This window comes from Schistocerca piceifrons, chromosome 2 (assembly GCF_021461385.2).
Source record: "Schistocerca piceifrons isolate TAMUIC-IGC-003096 chromosome 2, iqSchPice1.1, whole genome shotgun sequence".
Taxonomy (NCBI): Eukaryota; Metazoa; Arthropoda; class Insecta; order Orthoptera; family Acrididae; genus Schistocerca; species Schistocerca piceifrons.
Window position 1 is genome coordinate 457,277,984 of NC_060139.1, and position 18,816 is coordinate 457,296,799.

At 45.8% G+C, this 18,816-nt stretch overlaps 1 protein-coding gene across 1 annotated transcript in view; it reads left to right on the forward strand.

Moving 5' to 3' along the window:
- Nucleotides 1–18,816, forward strand: part of LOC124775479 — a gene marked incomplete at its 3' end in the record, with an annotated part of 225,567 nt that overhangs the window by 100,611 nt on the left and 106,140 nt on the right. Inside the window, exons 3-4 of the mRNA XM_047250312.1 lie at nt 13,297–13,398; nt 17,402–17,560. Of these exons, the coding sequence (XP_047106268.1) occupies nt 13,297–13,398; nt 17,402–17,560 (261 nt within the window). The remainder of the gene's footprint in view (nt 1–13,296; nt 13,399–17,401; nt 17,561–18,816) is intronic.

Sequence of the window (18,816 nt, forward strand, 5' to 3'; positions counted from 1 at the left end):
CACATCAGTCGTCTGCTGCCATAGCTCATTAACGCCAAATTTAGCCGCACTGTCCTAACGCAAATGTTCATTTACGCCCCACATAGATTTCTGTGTTTATTTCACGCAATGTGGCTTGTCTGTTAGCACTGATAATTTTACGCAAACGACGCTGCTCTCGCTCGTTAAGTGAAGGCCGTCGGCCACTGCGTTGTCCGCGATGAGAGGTAATCACTGAAATCTGGTATTTGCGACCCACTCTTGACACTGTGGATCTCGGAATACGATTACCCATGTTTCTAGTTCCAACTACCATTCCGCGTTCAAAGTCTGTTCATGCCCATTGTGCGACTGTAATCATATCGGATACCTTTTCACATGAATCATCTAAGTAAAAATGACATCTCCATTAATGCATCGCCCTTTTATAGGTTCTGTACGCGATACTGCTGCCATCTGTATATGTGTATATCGCTATCAAATGGTTCAAATGGCTCTAAGCACTATGGAACTTAACATCCGAGGTCATCAGTCCCATAGACTTAAACGTAACTAACCTAAGGACATCACACACATCCATGCCCGAGGCAGGATTCGAACCTGCGACCGTAGCAGCAGCGCAGTTCCGGACTGAAGCGCTCGGCCACACCGGCCGGCCTATATCGCTATCGCATGACTTTCGTCACCTCAGATTATATCGTGCATGGCAAAATGGCGTCATCCAAAACTGGCGCCGAGGCAACTGCAGTGGATCAAGGTCCAGAAATGACAGTTGTGAATGAGGGCTGTGAAGATTTGTACTGGTGAACAGACGTGCTAACATAAACGTAGGCTTCCGTTGCCATTGTCACATTCAATAAAATTTTTCTGGGTCTGTGACCGCATTGTCAATATACATTCCTGGAAATTGAAATAATAACACCGTGAATTCATTGTCCCAGGAAGGGGAAACTTTATTGACACATTCCTGGGGTCAGATACATCACATGGTCACACTGACAGAACCACAGGCACATAGACACAGGCAACAGAGCATGCACAATGTCGGCACTAGTACAGTGTATATCCACCTTTCGCAGCAATGCAGGCTGCTATTCTCCCATGGAGACGATCGTAGAGATGCTGGATGTAGTCCTGTGGAACGGCTTGCCATGCCATTTCCACCTGGCGCCTCAGTTGGACCAGCGTTCGTGCTGGACGTGCAGACCGCGTGAGACGACGCTTCATCCAGTCCCAAACATGCTCAATGGGGGACAGATCCGGAGATCTTGCTGGCCAGGGTAGTTGACTTACACCTTCTAGAGCACGTTGGGTGGCACGGGATACATGCGGACGTGCATTGTCCTGTTGGAACAGCAAGTTCCCTTGCCGGTCTAGGAATGGTAGAACGATGGGTTCGATGACGGTTTGGATGTACCGTGCACTATTCAGTGTCCCCTCGACGATCACCAGTGGTGTACGGCCAGTGTAGGAGATCGCTCCCCACACCATGATGCCGGGTGTTGGCCCTGTGTGCCTCGGTCGTATGCAGTCCTGATTGTGGCGCTCACCTGCACGGCGCCAAACACGCATACGACCATCATTGGCACCAAGGCAGAAGCGACTCTCATCGCTGAAGACGACACGTCTCCATTCGTCCCTCCATTCACGCCTGTCGCGACACCACTGGAGGCGGGCTGCACGATGTTGGGGCGTGAGCGGAAGACGGCCTAACGGTGTGCGGGACCGTAGCCCAGCTTCATGGAGACGGTTGCGAATGGTCCTCGCCGATACCCCAGGAGCAACAGTGTCCCTATTTTGCTGGGAAGTGGCGGTGCGGTCCCATACGGCACTGCGTAGGATCCTACGGTCTTGGCGTGCATCCGTGCGTCGCTGCGGTCCGGTCCCAGGTCGACGGGCACGTGCACCTTCCGCCGACCACTGGCGACAACATCGATGTACTGTGGAGACCTCACGCCCCACGTGTTGAGCAATTCGGCGGTACGTCCACCCGGCCTCCCGCATGCCCACTATACGCCCTCGCTCAAAGTCCGTCAACTGCACATACGGTTCACGTCCACGCTGTCGCGGCATGCTACCAGCGTTAAAGACTGCGATGGAGCTCCGTATGCCACGGCAAACTGGCTGACACTGACGGCGGCGGTGCACAAATGCTGCGCAGCTAGCGCCATTCGACGGCCAACACCGCGGTTCCTGGTGTGTCCGCTGTGCCGTGCGTGTGATCATTGCTTGTACAGCCCTCTCGCAGTGTCCGGAGCAAGTATGGTGGGTCTGACACACCGGTGTCAATGTGTTCTTTTTTCCATTTCCAGGACTGTATATAAAGCAACCGACGTTTCGGTTCCTGTTGCATGCGACCTTCTTCAGAGTGTTTTTGTTTACTTAGACGTGCTAATGTTGAGCAACTGACCGCCAAGAGGAACCAAGGGGCTGGCTGCCAACAGTGTCTCCTCAACGACCGTTCAGTGAATGTTGAGGGGTACGGGCTTCCGCAGCAGGCACCCGGCTCATGCACGCATGCGGACTGCTGATCATCAGCGACGAAGGCTGGAATTTGCACGGCAATACCGCAACTGAACCTCCACTGAATGGTGACATATGGACTTTTCGGATGAATCATACATTATAATCCATAGGACAGATGGCAGTCGGGATCTAAGGACTGGAAAGCAAACACGCTATAACCGTCGTTGGGAGTGTCCAGACTGGAGGACATTCTCTGGCTGATCTCGTCATTTTGGAAGCCAGAATACATCAACACAAGTATGCATCTGTCCCTGGGGACCATATCCACTCATACCCGAAGTTTCTTTTTCCTCAACAGGATATCATCTACCAGCAGGACAATACAATGTGTCATTCAGCTGGCAGTGTATGTGCATGGTTCGAAGACCACCACGACGAGTTTACCGTACCCCCCTGGCCACCAAACTCCCGGATTTAAACCCAATCGAGAGTATGTGAGACCACCACGATCGGGCTGTCCGCGCCATGGATCCCCAACACAGAAATCGAGCGCAGCTGTCCAAGGCATTGGAGTCGACATGGCTCTATATACCTGTTTGTGCTTTCCAGAACCTCACTGACTATGTTTCTGCATGTCTCACAGCACTGCGCTGCTTTTGAAACCTGGTCACATTAATGTGACTGGACAGCGTAATAACAACGTTACAAAATGATTACAAAATGGCTCTCAGCACTATGGGACTTAACATCTATGGTAATCAGTCCCTTAGAACTTAGAACTACTTAAACCTAACTAACCTAAGGACAAAACACAACACCCAGCCATCACGAGGCAGAGAAAATCCCTGAACCCGCCGGGAATCGAACCCAGGAACCCGGGCGCGGGAAGCGAGAACGCTACCGCACGACCACGAGATGCGGGCAAAATGATTACAGGTATTGTTATTATAAGTTACACGGTTTCTTCTTATTCTCTTTTTATTAGATGAGAAACAACATTTTGGCACTAGTTGCTGGTTGTTCTCATCATATTGTGATCTTGTTATTCCACATGTGTCGTCCTGGAGTTGTACTTACTTGGCCTGCGTACACCAGGAAAACCATTTTTGGACGTTTTGTAAAATATTTTAGTTGAACACTTCACTTTCACCGCTCACTGTGTGCTCGAAAAACGCCGAAAATCGGACGTCCCAATTTACGCAGGCTAACTAAGTACAGTTCCAGGGCGACACACATGGATTTATAAGATCACAAAATCGTGAGACGGACTAAATAGTAATTTAACCTGCAAAGGATGTACGCCTTCCTATTCGTTTGTCTTCTTTACATTCGCATACAACAGTAAAACTTGAAACTAAAGATATGCTGTTGTCACAGCAGCGGTACTCGTACGACTGCAGCGTTATTTTCCATGTATAAATCTCTGATGGTTTTTGACTGGTCACGAAGGCCGGAATCTCGCCGCCCCGACGCGTTTCATCTTCTTCCTACGACTATGCGTATAATTCTTTCAAGTGGCGATTCAGACCTATGTGAAACGATATTAATCCCATTACTGTTCTTTTCGAATACTGTACGTGTAAGAAACATGCGTATTGCAGTGACACGCACTATTTTGAATACTTGGTTTCTAAATCTGTCACATTCGCGTCGTACTGTCACGTGTAATGCTCTGATACCAATCCAAGGGTGTGGTTACGTAGCAAGACAGACCTCATCGCGCAGAACCACAACAGCGAAAAAATGGAATAGGTTACAGCAACAGTACCAAAGGCACTACTTTCTTTTCACACACACACAAACACACACACACACACACAATGATGTGACTGAGAAAGGTGGCGCAGTGCACACTGGACTTGCACGCGGGAGGACGACGGTTCAAATCCGCGTCCGGTCCGGCCATCCAGCTTTAAGTTTTCTGCGATTTCCCTAAATTGCTCCAGGCAAATGCCACGACGATTCCTTTGAAGGGGCACGGTCGATTTGCCTCCCTATCCTTCCATTTTGAGCGTGTGCTCCGTCTCTAATGATCTCGATGTCGACGGGACGTTAAATCTTAATGTCCCCCTTGCCTGACATGTGAAACACACTATGACGTCCATCATGAGACACGACTTCCGTCGAGATCTTCGGCACGGTAAACTCTTTATTTACCTCGTCGAAGAAGAATAGAGCGAACTTCACACGTTGCTCTGATCTTCAGCGCCTAGGAAGCCAGCTACCAGCTACACCGGTTGTCACGTGAAACAGCAGAAGCAGTTAACGCGACCCTGAGGAGTCGAGCAGAGCATCTACTACGCAATAACAAAAGCGCTTAGAAGCTATACGACTCACAGCAGTTTCCCAACAAGCTCTCCGTTCTAGTGATCCAAGGTATAGGATTAATGTTTGGAGAAACGTGTTCAGTATCCCATTTATGTTTCATAAGACATGCGGAACGGCTGTTCAAAAGAATTTTCCATAACTGCGGTGATTGTAGTTGACCTCCATGAGTGGTATTTTTGATTGTGGAGTCATATATGCAGCCAGACGTTGGACGACAATATTAGTTGTCTAGTGTATTTCTCCCCTTCGCCCCGCTCCCAGCCACACTAGTGTATTGTAAAATTCTAGACAAGCTAAATTTTATTTTGGTAACAGTCGGAATGTAACATTGTGATCACATAGCTGAAGTAGAAATGACATTTGTTCTTGAAAAATCTATACAAGTATTTGACTGCTAAACTGCAGCTGTAAAATTTTTGCTACGCGTGTACAGTCTTAGAACGGGAGTTAACTGTACTTCGCAAAGCTATTGTTCATTTGAATATAATTTATATTAAGTTAGACAGAAGTTTGTTCAGGCCTGCGTCAAAATAATGATAATAATCGAAGTTCTGGAACTTAAAACCACCAGTAACATCTTCTGTACTTTAGAACTTATAACGTAAACTTTAGCAACAACTGCTCTTATTACACTTTATGCAGCCCAATGAATTCACAATGTGCGTAACTATTAACGTGTTCGGCCACTATTTGCGCGAATTAAAGCATTTATCTTGGGGGATGGCTTTACACAAATTTCAGATATAGTAGTTGTAAAATTTCTTAACACTCTTCCCTTCAGTATGACGATTAGCTTCTGGGTTTTTGGACAAATTCATCTGCCATGCAAACCACGCTCTGTTTCATTCTAAAGACAATCAGCGTGGTCCAGGTTGGAGTTTTTAGCAGGACGGAAGAGCAAAAGCTCATGAACTTCTTCGAACTATTATGCAGTGGTCCTTGCTTGGTGTGTGAGATCATTATCAGGCTGATAGATTAAAGCTTCAACGATTCTTGACCGTTGCCATAGTACGGATAGCCTGCTGTTAACCAAATATTTTGCATAGCATCTGCGTCCATCTTACCATCGACCAAATTCGAGCTTCGAGTCCAAACCACTAAAACGCCATTTAACAAGTTTTATTTACCGCCACTGCATAGTCAAGTAGTCACCTTCCGCAAGACACCCGTCAGCTTCAAATACCCCCTTAAGAGTGCCACTTCGTCCACCATGACTCATAAATGAATAAAATCTTTTTAAACTTCTCCGTATAACCAACTGCTTCTGAGAACCAGAACGACTACTGAGAGAGCGCGCGCAATCGCCTCGATGTGCAGTTCTGACCTTTGCACCTGATAAGTTTGACAAAGGTGTTTGACTGTTTGCTCGTACAGCATGCTTCTGAGTTTGGCGGCCCGTAAAGTTCTATTATTCACGCCTGCTGTGTGTATCTGAGCTTCCCTGACATCTCCACTCCACAATGACATCTCTAACACTAGACATGCCCCTATGAAACTAGTATGACATCTCCCTGATGGATTGCTGGAACGTGTGACTTCCTATCGTTTGCTCAATCCGCCTCGCTCAACTTTCCCTTTCATAGAATGGACCCATGCACAGCCAGATATCCAGCAGAGCGCATTCGTTCATTCACACCTTCATTTATTCACACATCATATTCTGTAAATTATATGATGAGGGGGATTCTTCAAGGATGTGGAATGGGCCCACGTTACATATTAAGAGGCACCAACAAATTAAGAGAGTTGCTAATCTACTCCACTCACTTAATACATTACTTTACGTATATCAGAAGAAAACTGCTGTTTCGGCAAAAACCAGAGCTCCCCCTCTTGCACTAGCCGACTGCTGTTGTCATACAATACTTCAAAGTAAAGATTTATGTAACTTCATAGCTGCTGCTATTAGCTGTGTGTATACAAGCTAAGTAAATATCTGTTCAATACAATCATTCGAGATATGGAAATTTACATCCCTCAGTGCAAATAAATAAATTGTAGGAGGGGCCAACGTTTTACGTTGTTTTTGAATACATTGGGATTTTCAGTTACTTGCCTAATGTTTACCGGTAACTTCTGACCAGGATACAACGCTCCATTCTGGAACATAGATGGGGAAGTATTGTCTACAGTGAATTTATTTTTAATTTGTAGCGTTGCGTTTGTGAATAGTGCAGTTCATCCTAAATCCGCTGCATTTACTAACCTTAAGTACCATTAACCCCCTAGGTCTTTCTGCAAAGTCTAACGGGTAAAAGTGCAGGTGACTGAGGATGGCCTACTACAAAACATTTCATCAGTATTTATGTCATTTGCTGAGCAATAATTATAGCCATTACAAGTCTTATATTTTCAGGTTGGGTAGTACATGTGGCAGGTAACGACCTTGCCGCAGTGGATACACCGGTTCCCGTGAGATCACCGAAGTTAAGCGCTGTCGGGCGTGGTCGGCACTTGGATTGGTGACCATCCAGGCCGCCATGCGCTGTTGCCATTTTTCGGAGTGCACTCAGCCTCGTGAAGCCAATTGAGGAGCTACTCGCCCGAACAGTAGCGGATTCGGTCAAGAATACCATCATAACGACTGGGAGAGTGGTGTGCTGACCCCACACCCCTCCTACCTACATCCTCCACTGAGGATGACACGGCAGTCGGATGGTCCCGGTAGGCCACTCGTGGCCTGAAGACGGAGTGCTTTAGTAAATGTGGCAATAGCAAGCCATTAATGTTTATTTTCCCCTTCGCAGTAGGTCATGTGTTCAAGTGTGGACGCATGGACGCAAAACAGATAGTGTCAAGCGTAGTCCACTTAATGGTAAAGTTCGTCTGTTCAGAAAGCATTTGGTCATAAAGTTTGTGACGTATATGTGAGAAGATTGTTCGATGCTGAGAAAAAACGAACACACTGATGTGTTTACATGCTAAGGTACCACATATAAAAATATCTGCACTTATATCCGTTACACTCTGTATTTATTTTTTAATTTATCGACTTTCAGAGTGTGCCCATTAGCCATGTCAACATTGGAAATGTTATACTACAGTTTGTTTTGACAATTCAGAGTCTACGTTAGTTCAAATCGTACCCTGGTACAAATCTACATAGGTTTAACAGATCCTGACGTAAAACAAATTTTACGTCCACAGTATACTGAAACGAGTAAACAAGACGAAAATGTAACACAGGATAGACAAACGAAGTACACTGTAAAAATCCCACTTGAAACACAATAACGAATGATAAATCACTATTAGTAAACTGCTGGGATATTCCTCAGTCAATTCATATCAACGACTATGTATCTAAATTAACAATAAAATATCATTTTGTTTATGCTGTAAGAACTATTTCAGAAGCTGCGAATAGAGAATTTAATATTTGTGAAGGTCTATAAATAACATATAGGAAGAACATGAGGACAGTATACAAAAAATAGATTTTGGTATTGCAGCCATATCTACAGATACACCAGTATTCAGACACATACATATAGGCGAAACATAATTACATACATTTATTGGCTGAGCGTTCCATACCCAGCTGAATGGCACGTGGGAATATGGTGAGTTATTGTGTTTTGGTCTTCCTCCTGCAAGATACATGGCTATCAACTTTACACGATATTCTTACTGCACACTTCTGTAGAACTAATACTTATGTGATCTTAGCTGCACTGTCTCGGGTACTATACTAGCATTGGGTGTAAGTATGCAGGTCAACACAGTGATAGAGATTTCGAAGTAAAAATCAAACAAAACGGAGCGTTTTTGGCTAAGTTACCGACGCACTGCTGCCACCTCATGCGTCTGGAAACATGGAACAACATAACATCCAAATGATGAAATACACTTCTGCATCCACATTTTCACTGCATATAGCCATAATCTGGCAAGAAGTTACAAACAAGACTATGATGGGGAAATAAGTTTTTCTAAAGTTTACTTTGCGGCGGACAATCCACGCACACTGCACGAGCTAGTCCCAGAAAAAAATGTGAAGTATCAACAGGTGTTCAGTACCTCTTTCACAACAGCAACCGTAAGAAACTTCTAAAACCAGTTAGGTGTATAAAGATCGTAAAGAAAATGTAGTCCAGACGAGGACTGTCGTCAAGACTTCTGCCGGTTTCATATTATCAGAAATGCTCCCTCACGCAGACTCAGGCAATAATTCACGGTTTAAACGACCTGGCACGCTGCCTTACTCCGCGGTAGATTGCTGGCGCACTCTCGCGTTGTCCTCGCCCTACCTAGGAAGGACGACGAGACACTTGCACATAATTATCAGCGGTAATGTGGGCCGCTGGAGCAGGCAGCAGCTAGCTGGGCGCAAAGGCTGCCAACATTTGCTTCTCACTGTTTGCTCCTCAGTCAGTATACCACACAACCCATTATATCCTTAGTTTCCTTAAGCCCAGTTATATACGTAGTAAATTATTTCACCTGGCAGGAGAATCGAGTTATTTTACTCGAAGGTATCAGACACAAACTCCATATTATTTTGAAATATTTTTCTTTCCAAAGTTGTCCTGATGGTTGACTATGAAAAACATCTGCGAACTGTGCTGCTTTTCTTTAAGCAATTTCTGATTCCATTGTCAAGTCTATGTAGGCTGGAAGGCAATTTGTGTATTTTATAAAACCAAATTAAAATGACGATTTATTCATCAAGGTTTATTCACTTCACTAACAGATACGTGGTTTCTACAATATCGTCATGCCTTTCTGTTGCTACTTTTGTGAACGTTTAGCAAATTACTCGTACAGCAGAATGAATTTTTAGTTAGAAAGTTTTGATACATTTCTTTGATATTTCATTTATCAGTTTTAACCACTGCGAATCATGCTTCGGAAGAACTAACGTAAAGATTGGGACATGCACTGTCAGAAAAAAATAAAACATCACCAAGGACAATGTAACTTTATTAGCAAATGGGGTGACAGCAGTTCGTCATTGTAGGATTATATGATAACAAATTCGTACCAAACGAAACACACGTGGCACAGCAAAAAGTACCCAAATAGTTGCTCCAGTACACAGTGTACCCTCCCCCCACCCCCGCCCCCCTCTGACGGTAACGCAAGCAGGTATTCTTCTAGCATGCAAACAATCACGAAGGTGCCGAACGGAATTCTGCGATAGACGTCCCAAGCATCTTGTGCCTTTTGTTGTAATTCGGTCGTGGTTCATGCAGGCCCTGAAGAACGAGTAAGTTCCCGCTTAATTGTGTCCCATTCACGTTCAATTGGCGAAAGATCTGGTGATCCTGACGACCAGGGTAGTTTCTGTAGACCACGAAGAGCACGTTGCGTCGCACCAGTCGCAAGTGGATGTGCGTTATCCCGCTGAAAAAGTATATCACCTTCCTGGTGAAGACATAACTAGCACAGCCTGTGCACTATAGGGGGGACTGGTTACTTTACCCTGCAGAGCCACCAAATGTGACAGCGAGTTGTAACTGATGCTCCGCATCCCCACACCGTGAAGCCTGTGTGTCGTGTATAGTGGGCGAATGCACTCTGGAGTAGGCACCTCACCAGGTCTACGTCTACGCCCTACACGTGTACTAACTTCATTCGCATACAGACAGAACCTGCTATCATCACTTAACACAGCAGAGCGCCATTCCAGTCTCTAGTCAACTCTTTCAAGACACCAGAGTAGCCACGCTTGGTGGTGTAGTGCTGTCAATGGTATCCTGGCCAGAGACACACATTTTCTTACACAGAGGTGACAAATAATTGGATGCTTCCTAATATCTGTGGCCCGCTGACATACCGCATCGTCATCCATAAAAATTCCATCGCCGTTTGGTAACATGATGTTCATGAATGGCTGCAGGTGATCTCCAAGCAGTCGAACTTAACCATTTCCAGTCAATGATCGTTTCAGTTGGACCAGAGGACCCACTCCCGTAAAACACACCCCATACCATTACGGAGCCACCACCAGCTTGCACAGTGCCTTGTCGACAACTTGTGTTCATGGCTTCGTGGGGCTGCGCCACTTTCGGACCCAACTATCAGCTCTTACAAACTGAAATTTGGACTCATCTGACCAGGCCTCGCCTTTCCAGTCGTGTAGGGTCCAACCAACGAAGTCACGAGCCCAGGTGAGGCGCTGCAGGCTATGTTGTACTGTTAGCAAAGGCGATTGTCTATTGTCATAGTTCATGAACGCCAAATTTCACCGCTCTGTCCTAATGGACACGTTCGTCGTAAGTCCCACCTTGATTTCTGCGGTTGCATCACGCATTATTGCTTGTCTGTTAGCACTCACAACTGTATACAAACGCCGCTGCTCTCAATTGTTAATTGGAAGTCGTCGGCCACCGCTTTGTCCGTGTTGAGATGTGATCACTCAGATATGGTATTCTCGGTACACTCTTGACGCTGTGGTTCTCGAATATTGAATTCCCTAAGGATTTCTGAAATGATTGGCCCATGCATGTAGCTCCAACTACCATCCGCGTTCAGAGTCTGTTTATTCCCGTTGTGCGGCCATAATCACGCCGGAAATCTTTTCACGTGAATCACCTCAGTGCAAATGACAGTTCTGCCAATTTAGTGCCCTTTTATATCTTGTGTTCGCGATACTGCCGCCATCCGTATGTGTGCATATCGCTATTACACCTCAGTGTAGTCCTGCTGAAGGCAGATGGTCCCACTGGTCCCAGATCAGACAACAGGTGCAGCATCAGCTCGGATTTCGCTCCTGGGTTATACTGAGTCTGCCACGTGCTGGTCGCACAATGCGTCAAGCTACATGCGTGTCTGTTCTCCACGGACGTCCAGAACCTGGTCTGCAGGACAATCCGCTCACGCAGCCTGCGCGCCAGACGGGAACTCGCGTTAAACCACAGACACAACAGTAAACTGGGAAATGAATTTAAAAAATAATATTTAATTGCAGGTATTGTAATAACAAAAAATTTCATTGTTTGTAAATATTTTCACCATTTTTTGACTAAACGATTAATTATTGATACTTCTGGTACTTGTTATAAAACGGCAACAAAGTGCAAAATCCGAACTCGATAAAGGAATATCAAAATGAAAGTTATAAATCAACAAAGCTAAGAAGGATAATCGTAAGATATATTGCGTGTGTATTATCGGAATGTGGTGTTTCCCCGCAGGAAAGAGTAGAAAAAAGTACATAATGACTTAATATTACGAGAATTTTTGTGCGATCTATTGGCTTTCCAGTGTCTATTAATCACTGAAGACCCAAAGAAACTGTTAAACCTGCCCTAGACGCAGAAGTGCCGCAACACGACGTGGGGTGGATTCCACTAATGTGTCAAGTAGCGCTGGAGGGAATTGACACCATGAATCCTGCAGAGCTGTCCAATAATACGAAAGAGTACGAGGGGGCATATCCCAGATACGCTCAATAATGTTCATGTCTGGGGAGTTTGCTTGCCAGTGTAAGTGTTTAAATTCAGAAGAGTGTCCCTGAAGCCACTCTGTACCATTTCCGGTCATGTGGGGTGTCGCATTGTCCTACTGAAATTGCCCAAGTCCGTCGGAATGCACAATGGATATGAATGGATGCAGGTGATCAGACAGGTTGCTTGTGTACATGTCAGCTGTCAGACTCGTACATAAAAGTATCAGGGGCCCCATTTCACTTCAACTGCACACGCCCCACACCATTACAGAGTCTCCACCAGCTTGAATAATCCCCTGCTGACATGTAGGATCCATAGATTCATGAGGGTGTCTCCATACCCGTACATGTTCATCCACTCGATTCAACTTCAAACGACACTCGTCCGACCAGGCAACATGTTTCCATTCATAAACAGTCCAATGTCGGTGTTGATGGGCGCAGCCGAGGAGTAAAGTTTTGTGTCGTCCAGTCATCAAGGGTACACGAGCGGGCCTTCGGCTTCGAAAGCCCATAGCGATGATGTTTCGTTGAATGGTTCGCACGCTGGCACCTGTTGATGACCCAGCATTGGAAATCTGCAGCAATTTGCGGAAGAGTTGCACTTCTGTCACATTGAACGATTCTCTTCAGTTGTCGTTGGTCCCGTTCTTGCAGGATCTTTTTACGGAGATTTGATGTTTTACCGGATTCCTGATATTCATGGTATACTCGCGAAATGGTCGTACGGGAAAATCCCCACTTCACCGCTATCTCAGAAATGCTGTGTCCCATCACTCGTGCGCCGACATAACACCACATTCAAACTCGCTTAACTCTTGATAACCTCCCACAGTAGCAGCAGTAACCGATCCATCAACTGCGCCCGACGCTTGTTGTCTTACATAGGAGTTGTCGACCACAGCGCCGCATTCTGCCCCTTTAAATTTCTCCGTATTTGAATACGCATGTCTATACCAGTTTCTTCGGTGCTTCAGTGTACTCCAGTATTCACAAACACGCCTCGACGTAGCTGACAGCGGCCCCATCGCTGGTGCCTGGTGTGTAGTGAGCTGGTGGCTGCGAGCAGCTGAGCTGCAGCGAGTGCTGTGCTGTACTGTAGCGAGCCATTGTGTTGTTGCGTGTCGCAGCCGCGGCCATGACGTGGCCGCCGCCCCCGCTGCTGCTGTCACTGCTGGTGCTGCTGGCGACCTCGGCCAGCGCCCGCTTCGTCTCCACGCACGACGTCACCCGTAAGTACCGCCGCCTTACCTGTGTTTGCAACAAGTAGCTGCAAAGCATTAATAACGTCACACACTATCTGATCAAAAGTATCCGCACCTACTACTGGACATTAATACGGAGTGTGTCCGCCCTTCTCCTTCATAATGGGTTGAGCTCTGCTGGGGACACTTTCGGTGAGGTGTCTGGATGTCTGTGGAGAAATGGCAGCCGATTCTTCCTCAAGATCCGAGACCAGAGGAGGTAGTGATGGACACTGAGATATGGAGTGAAGTCGACGTTCTGGCACATCCCACAGGAGTTCCATTGGGTTCAGGTCGGGACTTGAGCAAGGCAGTTCGTTTCAGAGATGTTACTGTCCATAAACCATTGCTTCACAACAATTTGAAGCCATTTTGACTATTTTTCGACTGTGACTGTCTCAAGAAATATGTAAAGGTTTTTTTAAATTACCGCTACCAGTCACAAACTTAGCCAAGTATTGTATTACTTATTTATTTAGGGACATGTTTCGAGGGAATACCTCATCTTCAAGCTAAATGGCATTACAAAAACAACTTTACAATAAGGTCATACTGATGTTACATAGTCTTTTCGTTAATGCTGCGATCATCCTGTGGAAGAAGAGAAAACTTAGTAAGAGGCGATGTCACTTTGGAAGCTGGACTGATGTTTGCACGAAAATGTTTTGTAACGGTCACTCAGTTTGTTCTTCTGGCGTGTCAGACGAGACTGCACAACGAGACTGCCACGCCAGAAGAACAAACTGAGTGACCGTTACAAAACATTTTCGTGCAAACATCAGTCCAGCTTCCAAAGTGACATCGCCTCTTACTAAGTTTTCTCTTCTTCCACAGGATGATAGCAGCATTTACGAAAAGACTATGTAACATTAGTATGACCTTATTATAAAGTTCTTTTTGTAATGCCATTTAGGTTTGTGACTGGTAGCGGTAATTAAAAAAAACCTTTACTTATTCAAACAATCATTGTCTTCAATCTGTTTCTCTGCTGTATGCAGTACACAATGCATATCGTCCTGTATTTGGCGTTTTCTTACGTGCAATAAGTAAACCACACTCTAACCACAAAAATACCCCCATGCCGTTACACCATATCTGCCATACTTCAGCGTTGGCGCTGAACATGGTGGCACGTAACGTTCCCCAGTTTTTCACCAAACAAAAAGCCTTTCATAGCATGGCCACGGGATGTAGCGTGATTCATCACTCGAAACCACTCCTTTCCAGTTATTCAGTGCCCTGTGGCACAGCATCAAGCATCACGTGGGAGTGACTACAGAAATTAGTTGCTTATGAGGGACTTCTCGACCATTGTATCCCATTCATTTTAACCCCCCACTCACAGTCATTGTGCTGATTGGACCTCTACAGCGCTGTGGAACTCACGAGTGACTCCTTCAGATGATGTCATGTGGTTATTTTGTTGACACTCCAAAGTGCTCGACGCTTCCTAACGTCGGTACAAGGGGTCTGCCTGGTCTTGGTTTAGCTATGGTTGTTCCTTCACAGTCACATCGCCTACAACTGACAATCCACATGGACTGCTTTAGAAGCGTTCAAATGTCCGTGATGGATTTGTTACTCAAGTGACATCCGATCATTACTCCGGGTTCAAAGTCATCCCTCTCTCCTGTTGTTACTGCTTCCCTACTGACAACAGAGTACTCTCCGCCTCCGTTTATACTGGCGGATCCACCTCTCGTGACATCTAGTGGCAAGCTCCACATCACCCAGGTATGTGCGTATTCTTTAGATCAGATAGTTTGTACAGTTTCACTTACGTAAGACACTAGTAACAACTGCAATAAAGTACAGAACTCTCTGCAAGTGCTGACTTCAAGCGGTCCATTCACTATTTTGTACTACCATAGATTAGTGGCTACACGAATTTACGAGGCTCTCGACAACCCCAATATTTTTCCACTTGTACCAACAAACCCGTGTGTCAGTGAAATCCGGCCCAGTATTTATGTAATCTTATCAACTTTAACGCTTTCCCCATATCCGTTACCACACCAGCGTTTCCCCTTCCCTCTGCATCTTTCGCTGCTCTTTTCCCTCTTTACACCATGGCCTGGCCTAGAAGCCAGTCCGCTTTTACGTTTTTTTCTTCTAGTATAAACATCCCCTACCCACCACTCCTTAACCTATCGTCCTTTCTGAATTACAAGAAACTTAGTTGCTTTGTTTAGATCCAAACACCACTATCCTACAAGACGTGTAAACTTCTCTCATCTAAACATGTACTTTCCCAGTGAAGGTCCTTCTACACTACTGGCCATTAAAATTGCTACACCACGAAGAAATGCAGATGATAAACGGGTATTCATTGGAGAAATACATTATAGTAGAACTGACATGTGATTACATTTTCACACAATTTCGATTCATAGATCCTGAGAAATCAGTACCCACAACAACCACCTCTGGCCGTAATAACGGTCTTGATACGCCTGGGCATTGAGTCAAACAGAGCTTGGATAGCGTGTACAGGTACAGCTGCCCACGCAGCTTCAGCACGATACCACAGTTCATCAAGAGTAGTGACTGGCGTATTGTGACGAGCTAGTTGCTCGGCTGCGATTGACCAGACGTTTTCAGTTGTTAAGAGATCTGGAGAATGTGCTGGCCAGGGCAGCAGTCGAACACTTTCTGTATCCAGAAAGGCCCGTACAGGACCTGCAACATGCGTTCAGCATTATCCTGCTGAAATGTGGGGTTTCTCAGGAATCGAATGAAGGGTAGAGCCACGGGTCGTAACACATCTGAACTGTATCGTCCATTGTTCAAAGTGCCGTCAATGCGAACAAAAGGTGACCGAGACGTGTAACCAATAGCACCCCATACCATACGCCAGGTGATACGCCAGTATGGCGATGACGAATACACGCTTCCAATGTGGGTTCACCGCAATGTCGCCAAACACGGAAGCGACCATCATGATGCTGTAAACAGAACCTGGATTTATCCGAAAAATATGACGTTTTGCCATTCGTACACCCAGGTTCGTCGTTGAGCACACTATCGCAGGCGCTCCTGTCGGTGATGCAGTGTAAAGGGTAACAGCAGTCATGGTCTCCAAGCTGATAGTCCATGCTGCTGCAAACGTCGTCGAACTGTTCGTGCAGATGGTTGTTGTCTTGCAAACGTCCCCATCTGTTGACTCAGGAATCCAGACGTGGTTGCACGAACCGTTACAGCCATGCGGATAAGATGCCTGTCATCTCGACTGCTAGTAATACGAGGCCGTTGCAATCCAGCACGGCATTCGGTATTACTGTCCTGAACCCACCGATTCGATATTCTGGTAACAGTCATTGGATCGCGACCAACGCGAGCAGCAATGTCGCTATACGATAAACCGCAATCGCGATAGGCTACAACCCGACCTTTATCAAAGTCGGAAACGTGATGGTACGCATTTCTCCTCCTTACACGAAGCATCACAACAACGTTTCACCAGACAACGCCGGTCAACTGCTGTTTGTGTATGAGAAATCGGTTGGAAGCTTTCCTCATGTCAGCACGTTCTAGGTGTCGCCACCGGCGCCAACCTTTTGTGAATGCTCTGAAAAGCTAATCATTTGCATATCACAGCATCTTCTTCCTGTCGGTTAAATTTCCCGTCTGTAGCACGTTCGTGGTGTAGCAATGTTAATGGCCAGTAGTGTATTTTCAAGCACGCATTTTTCGCCGTGAATTCATATATTTGTCCAAACCCTGAATTTAAACAAACTACCGGGAGAAAGGGGTAGCAGTTTAAAGGTTAACAGTGGATCAAATGTAAAAAGAGGAAGAATCATTCCTTTCTGTACACATAAATTTATCTAGAAACTGCAGCTGGACAAATGTGTTACGTATCCACGCGGGACAAACGATGCAGTTGAGCACGCACTGTATGTTCCTCAAACCTGTGTCTATATCAGTGGCACAGTGCACAGTGGATGGTTGGTTGGGCGCTTGTAACAGCCGGCGCTGTGTGTGTCCGCAGCGTGCGCCGTGGAGGCGCTGGCGCCGTCGGACAAGGCGCTACTCTGCTACTACGAGGGCCGGCTGTCCGTCTACCAGCTCGACCCCTGCCTCTGCACGCACATCGTCTTCAAGGACGCCGCCGTCGTCTCCGACAACTTCGGGCTCAAGATCGTCTCTGGTGAGTACACTGACCGACATTCTAATTTACAGCAATGCCACAGCAGTAGCTGCACAGGCCTTCTTTTACTACGAAACATATCATAACACTACAGCACGCAGCCGCCCGACAACAGAGAATAAGCGAGAGAGAGCTTACGCTAGATCTTTCCATGTTGTCACTGTCGCTACAGCCAGATGTTTAATTTTGTCATTATCTTCAGTCTTTTCACATGTTCCGGTTCCTCATTCGCGTGTTAAAATTTGAGGTTGTTCGCAGATGATGCTGTAATTTACCGTCTAGTAAGGTCATCCGAAGACCAGTATCAGTTGCAAAGCGATTTAGAAAAGATTGCTGTATGGTGTGACAGGTGGCACTTGACGCTAAATAACGAAAAGTGTGAGGTGATCCACATGAGTTCCAAAAGAAATCCGTCGGAATTCGATTACTCGATAAATAGTACAATTCTCAAGACTGTCAATTCAACTAAGTAATTGGGTGTTAAAATTACGAACAACTTCAGTTGGAAAGACCACATAGATAATATTGTGGGGATGGCGAGCCAAAGGTTGCGGTTCATTGGCAGGACACTTAGAAGATGCAACAAGTCCACTAAAGAGACAGCTTACACTTCACTCGTTCGTCCTCTGTTAGAATATTGCTGCGCGGTGTGGGATCCTTACCAGGTGGGATTGACGGAGGACATCGAAAGGGTGCAAAAAGGGCAGTTCGTTTTGTATTATCACGTAATAGGCGAAAGAGTGTGGCAGATATGATACGCGAGTTGGGATGGAAGTCATTAAAGCAAAGACGTTTTTCGTCGCGGCGAGATCTGTTTACGAAATTTCAGTTACCAACTTTCTCTTCTGAATGTGAAAATATTTTGTTGAGCCCAACCTACATAGGTAGGAATGATCATCAAAATAAAATGAGAGAAATCAGAGCTCGAACAGAAAGGTTTAGGTGTTCGTTTTTCCCGCGCGCTGTTCGGGAGTGGAATGGTAGAGAGATAGTATGATTGTGGTTCGATGAACCCTCTGCCAAGCACTTAAATGCGAATTGCAGAGCAATCATGTAGATGTAGATGTAGGATGTCCCTTGTCCGCTTCTCGGGAAGCCCAGTAATGAGGCTGTCATGTCGCTTACTTTCAGTCCGTTGGAATTATTTATGGGTTTCTTAACTTAACGACGTTAGCTCCATTTAATCTAAAGAAACCAAACCCCTCTTCCATACGGAGTTTACTTCTTCCGATATACTGTAGAAAAACTTGCAATCA